This window comes from Pterocles gutturalis, unplaced genomic scaffold (assembly GCF_000699245.1).
Source record: "Pterocles gutturalis isolate BGI_N339 unplaced genomic scaffold, ASM69924v1 scaffold12128, whole genome shotgun sequence".
NCBI lineage: Eukaryota > Metazoa > Chordata > Aves > Pterocliformes > Pteroclidae > Pterocles > Pterocles gutturalis.
The window spans coordinates 21,581-39,337 of record NW_010125734.1 but is presented as its reverse complement, the minus strand read 5'-3'; the positions used below and the strand labels follow the sequence as shown (position 1 = coordinate 39,337).

The 17,757-nt window shown below is 43.9% G+C and overlaps 2 protein-coding genes across 5 annotated transcripts in view; both read right to left on the bottom strand.

The window, feature by feature from the left end:
- FAH (fumarylacetoacetate hydrolase (fumarylacetoacetase)) overlaps positions 1-5,370 on the bottom strand; it is a 17,147-nt gene extending 11,777 nt beyond the window's left edge. The window contains 5 exon segments of the mRNA XM_010078698.1: positions 1,089-1,138; positions 1,947-2,004; positions 2,007-2,058; positions 2,652-2,762; positions 5,183-5,370. Coding sequence (XP_010077000.1) covers positions 1,089-1,138; positions 1,947-2,004; positions 2,007-2,058; positions 2,652-2,762; positions 5,183-5,263 — 352 coding nt within the window. The 5' untranslated portion in view covers positions 5,264-5,370.
- A 3,073-nt stretch (positions 5,371-8,443) lies between these two features.
- Positions 8,444-17,757, bottom strand: part of ZFAND6 (zinc finger, AN1-type domain 6) — a 12,954-nt gene continuing 3,640 nt past the window's right edge. For 2 of the 4 annotated variants that reach the window (XM_010078694.1, XM_010078695.1), the window contains exons 3-5: positions 17,608-17,708; positions 10,018-10,131; positions 8,444-9,416 (exon numbers count right to left, since the gene is read on the bottom strand). In XM_010078694.1, the coding sequence (XP_010076996.1) occupies positions 9,268-9,416; positions 10,018-10,131; positions 17,608-17,708 (364 nt within the window). In that variant the 3' untranslated portion in view covers positions 8,444-9,267. The remainder of the gene's footprint in view (positions 9,417-10,017; positions 10,132-17,607; positions 17,709-17,757) is intronic. The other 2 variants (XM_010078696.1, XM_010078697.1) reach the window with 2 other exon arrangements.

Genomic DNA, 17,757 nt, shown 5'->3' with positions numbered 1-17,757 from the left:
CTGCCCCCTGCTGGCGTCCCTGCGAACTGCGCCCGCCTGCCCCAGAGTGGGGACCAGAGGGGTGGGGGGAAAAACCTCAGCCTGGGAGGGGGTTAACGGGACGTTGTTTTGCAAGCTCAGGGGGTTATCTTGCAGCCCCAGGAGAGGACAGGGACAGTACTTGCTGTCAGGACAAGTACGAATCACGCACAAGGCAGGGCTGAACAGAAGGGTGGTGGAAACTGGGTGACACAGTGACGTCATGCTGCCAGGCCAGTGCTCGCACTCGCAGCGCTCATGGGTGCTAGGAGCCAGCAGCTTTTTGACAAGACATATTCAACCTGACACTATTTGCAGGGATAGGATCACATCTATAGGCACTCGTCACAGTTCCTCTGGGTCAGGCCAGGCTTTGTCCCAAACCAGGGCTGTGCCCCACAGGAGCCAAAAGCCCAGTGGCAACACGGCTTGTCTGGGAAACAGGCAAGGTCCCATCCCTGCTCCTGTGAAGGTCACATCCCTCAGGTGATTTTGATCAAGTTATTTTGGGTCCAAATATATATTTCTGTTAAAAACAGGAAAATGTTTATTTATCTATCTGGATACACTAACTCCAAACCAGCCCATGGCCTCATGGTAGCGGAGATAAGATTTGAGGTGCAGAGTAATAGTCTGGGAACAGAGCCTCACGCTTATTTATGAGGCTGTATTGGAGTATCTGCCTTGCAACACTTTGGAAGATCTGAATTATTTTATGACGGCAGAAAATGTTGGAAACTGAACAAGTGTTTCTTCCCTGGCTCTAGTCACAAGGGCCTTCGGTGATGCCAATCTGATGACAAGAGTAATGTGGCACCAGACAACCCTGATTTAGTGAAAAAATGCATCCAGGAATTTTCTAGCTGCTAGTGAGCTTCCCCAGGCTTTTATTCTTGTGCCACAGACAGCACCTACTGTTCATTATGTACAATAATCTACTCCTGGCTCCTGCAAAACCCATTCCCTGTCACAGCTCTGATCCGGCTGTCTGAGCAAGCTGGAAATGAAGCAGTTTCTCCAAGCAAGAGCAAAGGGCAGAGCTGAGCAGCCCTTGGCTGCGGGAGGCTCACCGATGCGGGCTGGCAGGTGCATCGTCGCAGAAGCCTGAGGTACAAATGCTCTGAAATGAAAAACGACAACTTCAGCTCTCAGAAAACTTGCAGCTCTCGCCGTTAAGTGGTTTATAAGTGTGTAAGGGACTGACTCGCTCTCCTGGCTCCTTATTTTACAAAGCCCTGCAGCAAAAAACCTTGCAGGAAAAGTGAGAGGACTGCACAGGCTGCTGTTACCGAGAGTAACAGCAGCATCCGTGGGGGTGCGGGTGGGAAGGGAGGCACGCTGGCAGTGAGGTGGCTGGTTTCCCAAGGGACATCGAGAAACACACTACGCCCATGAGTGAAGGTGAGCTGAAGCCAACCGGTGACGACATGGTGGGTTTTAGCCAAGTCAGGCGGGTTCTGAGGAGCAAGAGGAAGGGTGTCCCCGGACCAGAACATGCTCCAGGCAGGACAGGCAGGGCAGTGCTGTGGGAGGTGGGAGAGGTGCAGAGGAGACCCTTGCAGCCACATCTTTTATCAAAGGCTGTGGTGGTGGGGGGGTGGCCACAGAGCCAGCCTGGCCCCATGCCAGCTGGGCAGCCCAGCGTGGCCCTGGCCATGGGGCCGTGGGTCTGGGCACCACCCAGGGCAGAGCTGGGAGCTCCCAGGTGAACAGTGACAGCCCAGAACTGTGGGCAGCTAAAGGATTACTAGAGACATAATTAAGAGAGGGAAGCTCTCAATATGCCCAAACGCCAGTTAATGCCCACGCAGGTGGCAGGTGGCCACGTTCAGACCTTTGGTTTTGGTACCCTGGGTTACCGAGCAATGTGGGTGACGCAGGGCACAGTGGGAAGGTGGCCGCGCCCCGCAGTGACTCTGGTCCCTCACCTCCTCCGCAGCTCCGCGTTGTCCCTCAGGGCCGGCTCGGCGGCTGACAGCAGCTTCCCCTCGCCTCCGTCCAGGCCGCCCGGCCCAGCCCCATGAAGGCGTTCAGGGTGGGCTGCGAGGTGACACAGAGAGGCAGGGGGGCAGATTAAAGACAACTTTTTGCTTAAACTTCATGTGCATAGATGTCCAGCGCTTTCACCCCGGGGTGAATGCTTGTGGGACGGGGCTGCACGGTGGTGGGTCCCCGGTTGCCCATCCTGCTTGTTCACCCCAGCCCGCGCCCCCGCCCTCCCACCACAAATCTCTGCAGCAGGACCTGCTGCACGTCTGCATCGTGCCCACCCTGACACAATACTTCAGGCCTTGGCGGCTTTGATATCCCAACTAACTGTAACCAGAGACCATTTGTATCTACCCCAAACATAGCCCCCTGTCGTTACAATGCCATCTAATGCCTTGCCATAAAGTGCTGAAGGCACGAGCGGGACTGAAGTAATGTTCAGGTTTTGTGTCAGGTCCCTGCATCACTAAACTCTGATGAAACTTTCAGCAAAAATGTCCTTTGGACCCCGATGCCTCTGCACTCTTTGCTCTCACAGGTGTGATGAGTTTTCCTGACGAGACATTTTGTGTTTGTTATCTCACCACAACTTTCTAAAAACTCTTACAGATCTTTCTAAAATATGCACGGAAATTAATAAATACCTGGTCAAAAACATACTGATGTTTGGCAAGAGCTGGTCCATTGAACAGATGTTTAATGACGCTGAGATCCAAAATCTGGTCTCCAATCGCTACCCCGATCCTGTGCCTGGGCTGCAAATCAGGGAGAGGGCAGGGGAAGAGAAGAAGAGTTTATGCTTGCACCCAAAAATCCTCCAAGGAGGGCATGGGGGAAGACAGTGACCACAGAGAGTTTAATCCATCGGGGACAAGGATCTGATGTCACAGCAATGTGCCATTAAAAGCTAGTTGAGGAGACTGGCTGCTGAAAAATGTTAGGACCTGGAGACAGAGCATCACTGCAGACTCCTCGCAGACTTCGAGGGGTGGGAGAGAGTCTTTTTCCTCATCCCTATCTTTTGGGGGAAGGATAGGAAAACAAATAGAGGTTTCTTCCCCTGCTCCCTTATCCCTACTCCTCATTAATGACAAGTGTTTCAGAATAAGCTCATACGTATGAAATACACCATGAAGTAGGAAAATGCTATTGTTCCTTCTACAGGCAGGGAACTGAAGCACAGACAACGCTATGGGCAGGATCGATCCATAACCATGGAACCAGAGAGAGAAATAGGCATTTCTGCACCACAGTTCCTGCCCAGAAGGCAAAGGGTGCTCTGGACCCCACTGATGACACCAGGAACGCAGCACATCTTGCTCAGCCACATGACTTCTGCACCACGCCGAACGAGGCTGCCCGCCGCAGCCCATCCTCACGCCACGCAAGGAGCCCACAACTCGCATGCAAACCCTTGTCTGAATCCTCGCTACAGGAACAGCTTCTCTGCAATGGGAGACTGTGGCTGCATTGGCCGGACAGATGCACCCTCAGACACAAAGACCCCGTTCATCCGCCACAGCTCTCGGGGGGCCGGCGCCCAGCCTGTGCGGAGCTGGCGGCGACGGCGGGGGGGCAGCACGGACCGTCCCGCCACAGCTCTGCCACAGCTGCACCGGGGTTATAGAAACACTGCAGCAAAGACAAATTTCAATTATTTGTGTCTTTAGGCAACTAAAGACAAACTAGTTACGGTCGTTAAGAAAACTAGCTTACCAAAAGGGAACAGCCATCTATGAAAACCCACACTCTGAAACCTATTTTTTAACCTTTAATTTCTAAACAGGATTCCAAATGTGATGATAAGTATTTATTCAGCAAACATTCCTGGAGAAAACTCTAAAGGTCACATCAGGTTAATTTGTAACTGGGACAGTCAGGAATGACATCAACTGCTTTAGCTTGAAATCATTAAAACATTGGGCCACTTTTAGAACATTATTTTCCTAAATAATTTCCATAAGTCCTTGCCTGTCTTTTCATAGGGTCTGAGTGAAGATGTTTTCTCTAGAGAACAGTTACTGGAGAAGGCAGAATAATCCCAACTTGCTAGATAACAACGCACACATCCAAGAAGAGTTTAAACGAACCATCTCAGGTTTATCTTTGGAAAATACCAGATCAGAAAACACAATCTTTCCGTTTACATTCTTTTTTTTTAAACCTGCAAGGCTAAGCCGAGACAGCAGAAACCAGGAAATAATAATGGAGTTTCTGCGAGCAATGATAAATCCTCCGCTTTTTCTTTCCAAGCTGCTCTTGTGGCTGGTTTCTCCAGGAGGGCACCTCTCTGGGGCTCTGTCCCATCAGGTACTTGAAGGTGTGAGGTTCAGCCCAGCTGGGCTCAGCTCTCATGAAAATGGGAATGGGGAGCTACCTCCTCGGAAAAAACGTTGAACCGTTCTTTTTTATACGATTATAAAATATAAGGCCTGAAGCTGGCTCAATCTGTAGCTTTTGGGCACAGCTTTAACCATAACACACTGTTACACGTTTAATGCATCCTTGTATAAACGTACGCCCAATAAAACACAACGGATCAGCTGCAAGGACAGAAATTAAACACACATTTTGTGCGCCGGTTTAATGCTTTTGCAACCATCTAACGTGTCAGAGCAAGCTCTTAACAGAGCAGAAGATGACACTCGCTTGCAAATACAGCGTTTTCAATACAGGCTTGGCTTTTCCCCTATGTCAGTTCATGCTGTGCAAGAGGGACCGGATGCTACACAAGTAAGATAGATGAAATAAATATTTAACGTGGCTTCTTAAGGGTGACAGCGTGATTACACCATTGCACAAAGAAAACGTGGGATTGAGTTAAAAAGAAAGGTCAGTGCAAACCGTGATGTGCCTCTAGTTAGGGAAAGGATCAAACACAGAGCTAATGATTTCACAAAACCAGTCAAAACCACACAAAAACTAGGGTATGTATTAGGCAAAGTTCTTGTAAGCATTAACACTTTTCATTGCTTTAGCGAAATCTTAAAGAACCCGTCACCAGAATAACCACCCTTTAGAAAAAAGCCCGTGCAGCAGCTGTCACATCAGGAAGGCTGTGCAAGCACCTCAGGCTGGGAAGTTTTTCCTCTATCCCACGTCACTGGGAATTTCTCCTTGTTCATAGCCTCTGAGCAATTACAACACCCCAAGGACAAAATCTGCAGTTACTCACCTCCTCCTTAGTGGAAAAAACCCCATAGGGGAGATTTTGGAGAGGAAAATCCGAGTCCTTGTCTACGTGGATGAACGACATGCTGGCACCAGGCAGTCCCCACTTACAGATGAGAGCCCCCAGGGCCTGGGCTGCCACAGCCTTCCTGGGAGGCAGATCCTCTCCAGATGTTGTAACCCAGCGCAGAGAAGCACCAAATCCCACCCTCCATCCTCCGCCCCAAACCAATGGCATACCCGTCTCCATCCCACCCCTCCGCCTCCCCTCCATGGCAGCAGCCCTGGTTAATTAGTGCCAGAGGTTTGCACAAGTCAGTGGCTGTGAACTCTTCCAGGGACCGGCACAGAAACGGGCTCCTCCTGCTCGACAAACCCTCTCGTGAAACAGGGACCTTCTTTTGCCAGGTCCATCGCAGCGCGCAGGGGATCAATGCAGACGGCTCTGAGACCAGAGGTAGTTCTGCTCATTTACCTTCTGAGGGGTCGCTTATGTGCCAGAGGAACAGTGAAATGATAACGCTGCACCTGACCGTGTCCTTCCCTTTTCTCCAGACAGCCCCAGCAGCTCAAAACCAGAGCTACACGTGCAACCAACCTCAAAGAGCAGCGAAGCCGGTCTGTCTGCTCCCAGCCCCAGCTTTGTTCCACCTGCAGGAGAAAATCCATCCATACTCAGGAAAAGTAGAACCCAATGAGGGAATATCCATAACATTAGAATAGCAAAGACCACCCCTTTCCAATAAAAACAGCTAGATGCTTGCAACTGCTAAGCCAAACAACTCATTTCTTGCTCAACTTTTTTTTTTTTTTTTTTTTTTTTTTTTTGGCAGAGAAGACTCATTAAAAGATATGCAGCAAGCTGTAGAGCTAGATATTCAGTGTAAGATGACACAACAGCATTGACAACAGCCCATCTGTGACAGCTTTTCACTAGTGGAGACACAAGCTCACAGGGTGCCGTTTGAAAGGGGAGCTTATCTAAATAATACAACATCAAGCACGGACTGTTGCAGAACCTCCTGTAACCCCTGGACTCCTGTAAGAGTCCTGTACCTAAAGTACAACTCCATGCCACTAATGGCTGGAAACATTTTTTCATGCAGTGAAGAGGTTTCATGCCAAGGTTGCAGGATTTGGGTGTAGAACCTGCTTATTCCACTAATTAAATAAGAACATTGTTCTTGAAAGCATGCTTCAAATACACACTGTGCAGCTGGAGAGGACAGATTTACTGAGTGTGGTGTAGTGCTGTGAGTGTGCTGCTATTGATTAAAATGTTCATCTGATAACCTCAAGCTGATGCCACAAAATATAAAACTTCACTCGTTACCCACATTGAGAAGCAGATCAACCACCACACTAACACCAAGCCAATGCCAAAGCACAGAAAGATGACACGCAATTCTTCAATGTCAGGGAGAGGTAGAGTTCCAGTCTAAATTCAAGCTGATGTATCAGGACTTTTTTTCAGTATTCTTAACTCTGAAAAATATGCACAAACCAGGCCAAAGGAGGTTTATTAGATTGCTTTGAGAGCTGGAGAATTGTCCGATGCTGATGTGCCTCCCCGTGGGTACTGCCACAGCATTGCACGGCGAGTTTCCTCTCTGCGCAGTCACCTTTCCTATCGTATAATCGAGGGCCAGAAGAGTTGTTGCTTCAGAACTGGGCGGTGATAAAGAAAGAATGAGAATTCCCAAGGCAGTTGCTTTTCTTGTACCTTTTCTTCTTTCAATCTCAGATACCAGAAAATACAAACATGACTGTCTTCCCCACCTCGGGAAATCCACAGCATCTCCTCTCTGCTCAGCCCAGAAGTACCACTGTCAGATGAGAGGCAGATTGAGGGGAGGGCATGCAGGGGGGAGAAAAAGGGCACTTCTAGGAAAAGGAGGAGAGAGACCAGAAATAGGGAGGAGGGAGGGGTCAAACTCAGAAGGACTAGAGAATAGGGAACTAGGAGCAAAGAGGAAAGCAAACTGAGAAACAACCATAAAAGAGGAAACACTGCTGCTCTTCCATGCTCTGTGCTGTGTAAAAGGAAGTTTAGCAAATGCTCAGAGGAAATACAGGATTATAAACCCATAAAAAGGCAGACCATTACTGAAACTTACTGGAAAGAGTTATTTATTCCCTCCTTTACTATAAAAAACATGAGCTTCATAGATTGTGGTTAAGACATTTTTGCAAGCACAAGATACTTCATTTATTATTGGGTCTTGCAGATTACTTTCCTCAGCTATCTGACAGAGAAAGCTCCGTCTGCTGCACAGTGCTTATATGCCAAATGTAGTGCTTTATCTACTAATTGCCAGCCATAGCTTTTAAAGAGCATTCAGAATTTTAAAAGGGTGTAGCCAGCTTTGATTAAAAATTTAACATTTTAAATAAAGCCATGCAATCTCATTTATTTTACAAATGCCTGAAAGGAGCAGCAAATCACCAAGTGGAATTTCAACTGCAGATCAGTACCATCTGGAGAGGAATTAGTTCTGCTTTAGTGTACTATTATGTTTGGTGATAAGCAGCGCTGGCTGAACTTACCATGTTACTACATCATCCCCTCAACCTTTAAGTTATACGGATGACCAGGGTGGTTGAACAGTTGAGGCACAGGCTCTGATCTGACAAGACAGGCAGTCTTAATTAAAACTGAGCACCCTCACAAGATGATAAAAAGAACAATTCTCCTACCCGCAAATGGAGATTCACTGACAAACCTCTAGACTTGCCAAGAAGCGTGTGGAAGGTGGCTGTGGCAGCGTTCAATGTTGAAGTTCATGGATTTCAAACCTCAGAAGGACGGACATCTCACTGGAGAAACTGACTGAAGAACCATTCTCTCACCTAACTTAAGGAAGTCAGCGCAGTGCTGCCAGACACTGGATCACAAACCCCACAGCTCTATTTTCAAGAACCAGAATCACATGCATGGATCCACAGCCTAGTCACTGGCCACATCCATTTCACCTGTAGGTCTGCCCCCAGTGTACGTACGTTGTCACAAATGACCCCAACTGCTGCCCAGCAGTGACACGCTGCACTGGAAGCGCAGAGAACTCCCTGTGCAGAACGTATCAACGCACAAGGTAGAATGCTTCTGGAAACTGTAGTCTCTGAGTTACAGGTGAAAAGGTTAAAAAAAAATAATCAGAATTTAGCTGGCATTGGGTATATACATGGTCTCTGAGAATAAATACACTGGAAGTAAAGGAACCACCAAAAGAACACCCCCATGGAAATAAAGCAAGAGAAATCCAAATTACAGATGCCAGTGACAGTCACAGGGGCTCCAATTTTTTTAAATTTTATTTAATCAAAGTTAAGACGTGGATAAACATAAATACAGCACAGGTACTTCAGATCATTCTTCATATTGGTGTACAGACAGACTGATGGATGTAATCCCAATGAAACCTGCAGTCAATGAAGTGCATACAGCCTTCCCCCCACACACACAAAAACAAAAACCAATTAAAAAACAAACAAAAAACCACACAATCTCAGCACACACTCTCATTACAAATGATTCATACATAAATAGGTAGAGGGTGCAAACAAGCTAATATGCGAATATGTATAACCTCTTGTTAATGGGGAAAAAAAACCAGAAGCAGCCATAATGATTAAAATACATTCAGTTACTGATAACTAGTTGTGCCATACAAGGCATTATCAAAAAAAGGAAATTGTGCTGCAGAGAAAAGCTATATACAACAAGAAAATAAACTGCAAAGTTAACGCATGCATGTTTTATCCTGGAAAAGCACAGCCCTCCAATATTTTCTCCACGTTTGTTATAAAAGCCCTCTGCACTCAACTAAAATTAAAATGATCTTAAAGGATAATACTTGTAAAGTTTACTTAAGTCTTCAGCCACAGAAAACTGCAATGAAAATAAATGTTCAGAGTCATTTTCAAAACAAAAAACAAAAACGAAAAAAATCTATTCATCTGATGACATGCATGATTAAAAGGTCTAGGCAAGATACACTGCTCTACATTCCTGATGACTAAGGAAAAAAGCTCAAGTCAATTTAATCTGCAGATGGTCAGAGGATTTTGTATTCCAGCAGAAGCAGCAGTTCAGATCTTCTGGATCTTTTCCCCAACAACTACAGGATTCTCTTTTCTGATTTTCTCAGCAGCATCAGCTTTGTAATTGTAAGAGCAACTGTGTACATCTGAATAACGGTGCATACCACAGTAGACGTTTCCACACCGACACTCAAACCCTGTGAACAGAAATACAAGCTTAAACATTTCAACAGTCTTAATTATACTGGTTTGTTCTAAATCCTGAATGTGTTCACTCACTAGCAACAAATCTCAGTCACCAGTGTCAATCAGCCAAAGAGCCGCTGCTGCAGAAAGCATAAGAATCACAAGTAATACATTTTTAAACGATTACAAGAAGATCTGACTTGACCATTCCTTCTTATCACATGATAACACCAGCACAAGAACAGACCTCCTCCTCTTTTTCTTTGTGAATCTTCACCTGGCAGAACTCAAGTTTTCTTGGGCTCTTTCACTGAACTACTGCAAAGCTGGTTAGTGAACAGCAGCAAACTATCATCCAATTCCTCAGCTAAGCACACTTGCAAAGGGAAGTATTTGCAATTACGAATTTCACTTAAAGACAGGAAGTTGAAAAACAAAATAATACACAAATGACTAAATCTAGTAAGAGCTCAGATGAAGCACTTTTGGCCAAGTTTAATTTCAAATCAGCAACACCAAGAGGACCATACTCCGTTTTCCCCTTAGGAGAAAAACCTTTCCAAGATCCAAAGCCTAAACAAATCTAAGAAAAGTGAGATCAGAATTTCTTACCAGTAAGTCCAACCTTCTTCCTGCACATGAAACAACGATTCTTTTTCTGTTTTGGTTTGTCAAGCGACTTATCTTGTTCTTCAGGTGTAGGCTCTGCGTTCTCTGACACTGAAGCTAACATTAAAAAAGTTAGTAAGAACAATGGAAAAAATGTTTGTCCCTGTCCCCTTCCTCTGTTTAAGCCATAAGATAATCTAAAGCCCATACTGTAAATTAGGTTCTGGGGTTAGCCGTTTTGCTGCAGCTTCCATGTCTGAAGTGTAATGGACTCTCAGTAGTGGTACTGGAACTCCTTCCTTCTAGACCTTCAATCTAATTTAATTAGAGAAATCACTGAATGCTCATACAAAGTTCACATTACAAAAACACAATAAAGAAATAGTAATTAAAAATTAGGTTTAAGACTAAGATTCAGTGCTGCCAGATTTAGGAAGAGAATCCAACACCAAGTGTTTCCCCACCAGCATTACTATTCCAGTTTCTAAAATCTGCTTGTAAGCAGCATTGTGTTTACTAGGATCAGTTGAGTAAAACGCTCCCTTTCACACACTGAAACAACATTATTTTTGCTGAAGGCTGCAGTACTGAGACCACACAAAATGCAATGATTCGGAACAATCTCTACCACTGTGACACTGTTGCTCCTGCACACCTGGAAAAAGCCTACACAGATGCTACTCACTACCTCGGGCGAGATACCATTAGCTCAAGATACACAGACTTGCAGGGAGGAAATACACCATTCCAAAACCCAGAAGGAAGCAGGTAAAAACTTAATTTTAAAGACACTTTTGCTAAGACAACTTTCAACCTACTTTTTATATTCTCTCACATCTGAAAGAGACAGGTTACAAGTAGTGTGGGAGAATATAAACAAGCAATGGTAGTATTTGCCTGACCCAGGTAAAAATAGAAATTGGCTGGTTTTCCTCAAGTATTTGCACATTCCTTACATTACAAAACAGAAATAGCAACCAAAAACCCCAACTTAATTTCAAGAAGGGCTAAGAGCCAATCTCTGCCTACCAGCCATTGCTAGATCGCAACAGGATAAGTCTCCAGCGAGTAAGGTGTACAGAAGCTAGGAGTTTTTGCAGCAAAGAGGCAAAGAATGAAAGCAAGCTCCAGCTGTGAGCAGTGTCAACAGAAGCACAGCTAGAACCAATGTTATAAAGAAGGGAAGATGACAGCAAGCCCAGACATTTGTCAGGGAAAATGCTGCAGGCATCTCTGTACAGCTGGACTTTTGTTAGGCGGAGACTGTCAAATGCAGTTCTGTGCTAGTTCTATGCCAGTCGATTCCTATTCTGCATGACAACTCTGGTGGGGTTTTTTCCTGTGTGGCTATTCTGACGATTTCATTAGGAAAGGGCACTTTCCACTTTCGCAATGTTATCAAAACATTGTAGTCTGTACCAAGCAACACCAACAGGTAGCAAAATACCTGACCACCAGCAAAGACTTTGCTCGAGTGGAAAGCATATTCCAAAGGTTAATCTAGCAAAGACAGACTGTTATACATGGTTTATTAAGTCCTCTAAAAATCACCATCTATGTTACAAGCACAGCTTTTCTTTGTCCTGAAATTTATAAGAACTGATAGTTTGCAAAAAAGGTTCAATGGCTTTAAAGGGCTGTAAAGGGCACATTTCTGAGTGGAAAGATAATATCCAAAGGTTTGAAGGTAAGAGTCAAAAGCAGTAAGGATTAAAAGATGAGAGGGAAGTATCATCAGTGATAAGACGTACTCAAATGAACTCTTGCAGTGTTATACAGAACAGACGCTGCAGTGTTTATTAATTCATTAATAAAGCTCCATGCCATGAATTAGCATTTTGCAGACAATATTCTCAAGTTTGCAATTCACAGAATCATGAAAATAGTTTGGGTTGGAAGGTACCTTAAAGATCATCTAGTTTCAAACCCCTGCCATGGGCAGGGACACCTCCCACTAGCCCAGGTTGCTCAAAGCCTCATCCAGCCTGGCCTTGAACCCCTCCAGGGAGAGGGCCCCCACAGCTCCTTTTGGCAACCTGTGCCAGTGTCTCACCCCCCTCACAGTAAAAAAAAAAAAAAAATCTCTTCCTAATATCTAATCTAAACCTACCCTCTTTCAGCTTAAAATCATCACCCCTTGTTCCATCACTACATGCCCTTGTAAGAAGGTCCCTCTCCAGCTTTCTTGTAGGCCTCCTTCAGTATTGGCTCTGTGGAGACCTTACAGCAGCCTTCCTTCTCTTCTCCAGGTTGAACCACCTCAACTCTCTCAGCCTGTCTTCACAGGACAGGTGCTCCAGCCCTCTGATCATCTTCACGCTCTCCTCTGGAATCGCTCAAACAGGTCCACGTTTCTTCTTGTGCTGGGATGCAGCACTCCAGGTGGGGCCTCACGAGAGCAGAGTCGAGGGGGAGAATCCCCTCCCTCGACCTGCTGGTCACGCTTCTTTTGATGCAGCCCAGGACACAACTGGCTTTCTGGGCTGCACCCACACATTGCCAGGTCATGTTCAGCTTCTTCTCAACCAACACCCCAAAGTCCTTTTCTTCAGGGCCGCTCTCAATCCATTCTCCACCCAGCCTGCATTTGTGCTTGGGATTGCCCCGACCCACATGCAGGACCTTGCACTTGGCCCTGCTGAAGTTCATGAAGTTTCCAAGGGCCCACCTCTCAAGCCTGTCAAGGTCCCTCTGGATGGCATCCCTTCCTTCCAGCGTGTTGACTGCACCACACAGCTCGGTGTCATCGGCAAATTTGCTGACGGTGCACTCAATCCCACTGTCCATGTTGCCAACAAAGATGTTAAACAACACTGGTCCCAATACCAACCCCTGCAGAAGGCCACTTGTCACCAGTCTCCACTTGGACACTTTCTGTTGTAGCAAAATCCAGTTACCTCAATATAAGTTTTACTATAAAACCTCTGTAACTATTAGCCAAACTGAGGAAACAACTGGCACTGTTCCCTCCATAACAAGGCTCTCTAATACACACATACATACATTTTCTTTGTGCATTTGGCTCTCACATTAAAAAGGTTTAAAAATATTTAAGGGCTGCTGTTCACTGTAGAACTGAGTGGGAAGATTCTTCTACTGCTGCCACAAGTCACTTTGCATCTACTGTAGTAACCATAAATTTTAAATCTCAGTTTGCTTTTGCAGAGAAGCCAGAGATTGACTCAAAATCTTCTATAAAAATCATGAATATCCCAACCACTAAGCCACCTTCAGATGACAAAGTGCCAGCGTTTAGTGCTCCATCTAAGTTAGCTGTGATGAATGCAATAGAAAAAAAGCCAGGTAAAATGCAGTACCACCCAACTTGGAGCTCACAGGAAACATGTTGCAGCCACTCCCAGCTGCTGTACTTTTGTCTGGATTCCAGGATGCTGCTGCCTGCTTTGCTTGAACCGATTCCCTCCCCTCCCCCAGCCCCAGCTCTGCCTTTAGCTGGAGAGCAGAAGCACTGGCAGCACCAGTACAAGCTGCCAGCTAACCAAAAAGGAATAAAGCATGAACACATACTCATTTTTCTGGAGCTGACAAGTTGGGCTGGCTGCTAGAAGTTCCCTGTTTTACAGAGTGTGTTCTTAGCTGATCAAAACAAGCAGAGTCTGGATTTCCTCCTAAACACAGAAGCTTTTGCTACTGCTTTGCTTGTGCCAACTCTGCTTGAACGTCAGCGTACTCTGACTGTGAAAACAGCACCCGTGAGGTACAGTGCTCTCCAGTCCTTGCACCCCTGCAGACAACACAGAACTCCAGGCATGTGCTGCAAGACTCCTTACACCTCCCCTGTTCTCTCCTCTCCCCCTATTCTGGACATTTTAGGTTTATCCCCCTTGTATTACCAGGCACTTTCTCAAGGAAAAAGGTTCCTTATTCCCACGGGAAAAGTATTAACAGCTACCTTTACTCGTAAGTGCATTTGACCAGACCTAGGAATACCTACTGCTCCAGAGGAATGAAATGTGAAGTTAATCCTAAGAAGAAGATCCCTACTTTCTATCATTTTAAGACTAAGCTGAAGTAATCAGCATAAAATAGACTGTTTTGGTGTTATGAAGAGTCATATCAAATAAATCAGATAGAAGCACACTTACCTACAAAATTTATTTTTAAATCTTTCTTGTGAATGTTTCCTCTCTCCCTGGAGTGTTCTTACAGTAAACCAGGATATCCTACATCATTTTATACACTTGTATTTTTATCATAATCATACTCTACCTCCGAGCCCCTGGTACCATCACAAAAATCTGAAGTACCCATCAATTCCTCTCCCGTTCTGCCTACTGAGCTAGCCCTGATAAGGTCCACTGAAGTGGATGCCACTAGTTCAACAGCATTCACCTTAGGTCCACGTTATCTTGATGTAAAATTCTGTAGTAACTTAATTGTTTTAGTATCTTTTTTTTTAAATTGTCAGCCACGACTGAATTTTTAAACTGTTCTACTTCACAATTATCCTAGATGAGTGCAAAACTAGGGGACTTCATTGAAAACAGCCATGCACCTTTCAGCTAGCTAGTTAAGCCTTAGTTAGTATTTTGATTTTTCAAAATAGTTCAGTGTTCAGTACCTACAAGCATGACGACACAGTCACTAAATACAAAATCTAGATTCATTAGCATATTCCATAGTTTTCCTCTATTTCTTTTGCAAGGCATAAATCCAATGAAGACAAACAAATCTGAACTGCTCTTTGAGATTTTTATTCCTCTGTAATTTTAGCTTGTCTGCAAACAGCAAGGAATGTGTGCATACAGCTCAAGTCTCATTTATCTGTCTGCTTTAAAAAATAATGATAGTAATCTCAGAAGGCCTAATTATTCACCCCGTTTTTCATTCATGCTTGTTGTAGCCTAGCAGATGTTGTTAAACAGCAAGTTAAGGGGACCTCAACTACACTCAACTACAATATACTAACTTATATAATAAGTAGCATAAACCAATTTGCTCCAGAACAGACATTCCAGTGAAGCAAGATTTTTATCAGAATAAATATTGAACAAACGATCAAAGCAGACATAACTTATTTTTTTCCTCCATCAACAGAAGGAGCATTATAAGCTCTTCAGCCTGGGATCAACTCCCACAGTTCTGAGTTTCTTCTTTTTTAAAATTCTACAAAGCCAGACCATAGTAAATAACTTTGATTCACAGTTTTCTATTAGATTCTTGACAGCAGCCTAAAATTCAAATTCTGAATGATGCGAGGGAAAAAAAATTAGGATTCACAATTGTGACAACAATTCACTGAAATCCACTTAGCATCCATTATAAGCTGCTTTCTTTACAAACTTACACTTTCAAAGTAAAATACTTTAAAACTAAAAAAAACACCAACCCTATATTTGCTATGGTTTTCAGCTAAGGGATAGCACAGAATCAGCTCTTCATAAAATGAAGCTGACCCTGCCACAGTGAGTTATAAATAGCGGTTGTAATTTAGAACTGCAATTACATGGTGGTGATGTTCTCAGTTTAGAAATCACTATGGTACACAGAAAAGGACACAGGACACAGCTGAGTACTCTAAACACCTGATATAGGTTGATCCTTGAAAGACACACTGTAAAATGCAAATACACCCCTGAAATCAAAGCTTCTTTTTGAGAAACCTATCTTCTCATAGGGAGAATTAGCTTCAGAGATGAAGAATTAGAAACAAATTTATCCAAATGGGTAAGAGGAGAGACATTCCTATGAAAACTTTCTGGGGAAAAGCCTTTTCACAGGCCCAAGTCACCTCACGGTACAAACATCAAAGCTTATTTTAAAATAAACCACTCCCCCTACCTCCCAGTGAAAAGACAGTAGCTGCTGCAAACCTAGAGTTTCAATTTACAGCTAAGCCAAGCAACTGAGACACTTACGTAAACAGAAACTAATTCAGGCACTTGATGGAAAATGAAGAATCATGAGACTGACAGGAAGAAAAAAAAGAAATGACAGGGTAGTAAGAAGATCAGCTTACAGAAGTTGCCTTTAAAATCTCCAATATACTCCACATCCACATCAGTGTAACTCTGCAGTGCAATATCCATGTGCCTGACTGAGGCACTCTACTTCTGAGGCTGCCAGAAAGGGAAGTACCTACATGGGAGCTGGGTTACAGCTGGCATGCAGCACAGCCCAGGTTCCCCATACTGCAGAACACAGATGAAAGTAGAGCCATATATGTATTACTCAAAGGTATACCAACTAAAAATCTAGCTTGCAAACCTACCTCTGCTGTGCACTCATACAGAACTTAAGCAGCACAAGCCTTTCCAGCACTTGCTCTTCTCTCAAGCTGGGTAAGGCCAGACATCACTGATCGGTATTAGGAGCACGCCTTATGTGCACTGTCAAGACTGAGGCAACACGAGGTCCCAGCTCCAGAAAGCGAACTAAATACTAGGTACTGGAACATATGTCTAGAACATATCTTTTTAGAGTAAACATATTTCTAATAATCAACATCTCAAAGGCTAGTACAAAATGGCATTAGCATTAAAACTTTTTTCTCCAAGTTTTACAGCTACTGTTTGGGTGACCAAGGAGGTGGCCTTACTCAGTGCAGTAGCTCAATAATGACTCTTCTGTTCCACCCTACAAAAAAAGGAGAGCACGGAAAGTATCTGGAAAGCAGAACTTTGGTACCAGAGGTACAATGAAAGAACTTATATTTAGCATCTTCAAATGGAATTACATGTTATATCTGTGGAAAACCCAAACTCCTATGTTTAGACTAGTCGACAAAAAATAGAACTCTACCCACTAAAGCCTCAGCTGTGTCAGCAGAAGTAAGGGCAGAATACTTATTGACTTACCTTTAAATACCTTTTATAATGTCTACAGATTACAAGTCTGAGCAAATTTTGTATACTATCTGGCACTTTTGCAGTTTCCTAAGAAATACTATTAAAAACTCTTTAGTTTTAAGCTCTGCAACCCTGCACATAAAAAGAACAAAAAAAAAAAATCAAAGAAAAAAAATTACATTGTACCACCAATAAAGGATTTTAGGCCAGTATAGTTAAAATTACCCACTCACTCGGACATTTTTCTTCAAGCAACCAGAGCTTGTGGTTTGGTAATTTTATATTTGACAAAGTGAATTTCAGTGGGTCAAAATATTACACCACCGCAGTTCATAGATGAAAGGTTCTTTTAGAGGTGTTTCATGTTTATACAAGATACCAGTGCTGTTCTTTCAACACCTATGTCCTAAAACCCTCTATCACAAATACGCTCAAACTTCTGTGGTATTTGCAGCAAATGACTACTGTGAGAAGTAACAGATACTCAAAACTCTACTTACATGTAATAGCTGTGACAAAGACAGAACAGTAGATTGATTTATGATGTGCATTTCCAACCCCATTAACACACTTCTCACAGCAGATACTGAAATCACCAGTTAAACATAAAAGTTTTCAGTTTAAGACTTGTCTTTTAAGAAAATAAAGTTTATCCTTATTTTGCCTTCTGATTTCACAGAATATTTGGGTTTGAGAATAAGCCATCTGTTGAACAGGACTGTATTAAGAACAAAGTTTTAAAAACATTATTCTTAAGTTCTGTCTCTGAAAACTAGGCACCAACCTTGCAAATCTTCTGTCTCGGGTACTGTTTTGTCCACAGCTGTACTATCCGCTTGGGATGACGCTACAGAGTCTGTTAAAAGTGACTGACTTGACACAGGGCTGGGGGGGCAAACAAAAGTTATCATTTTTGTGAGGCATGTCCATGTTC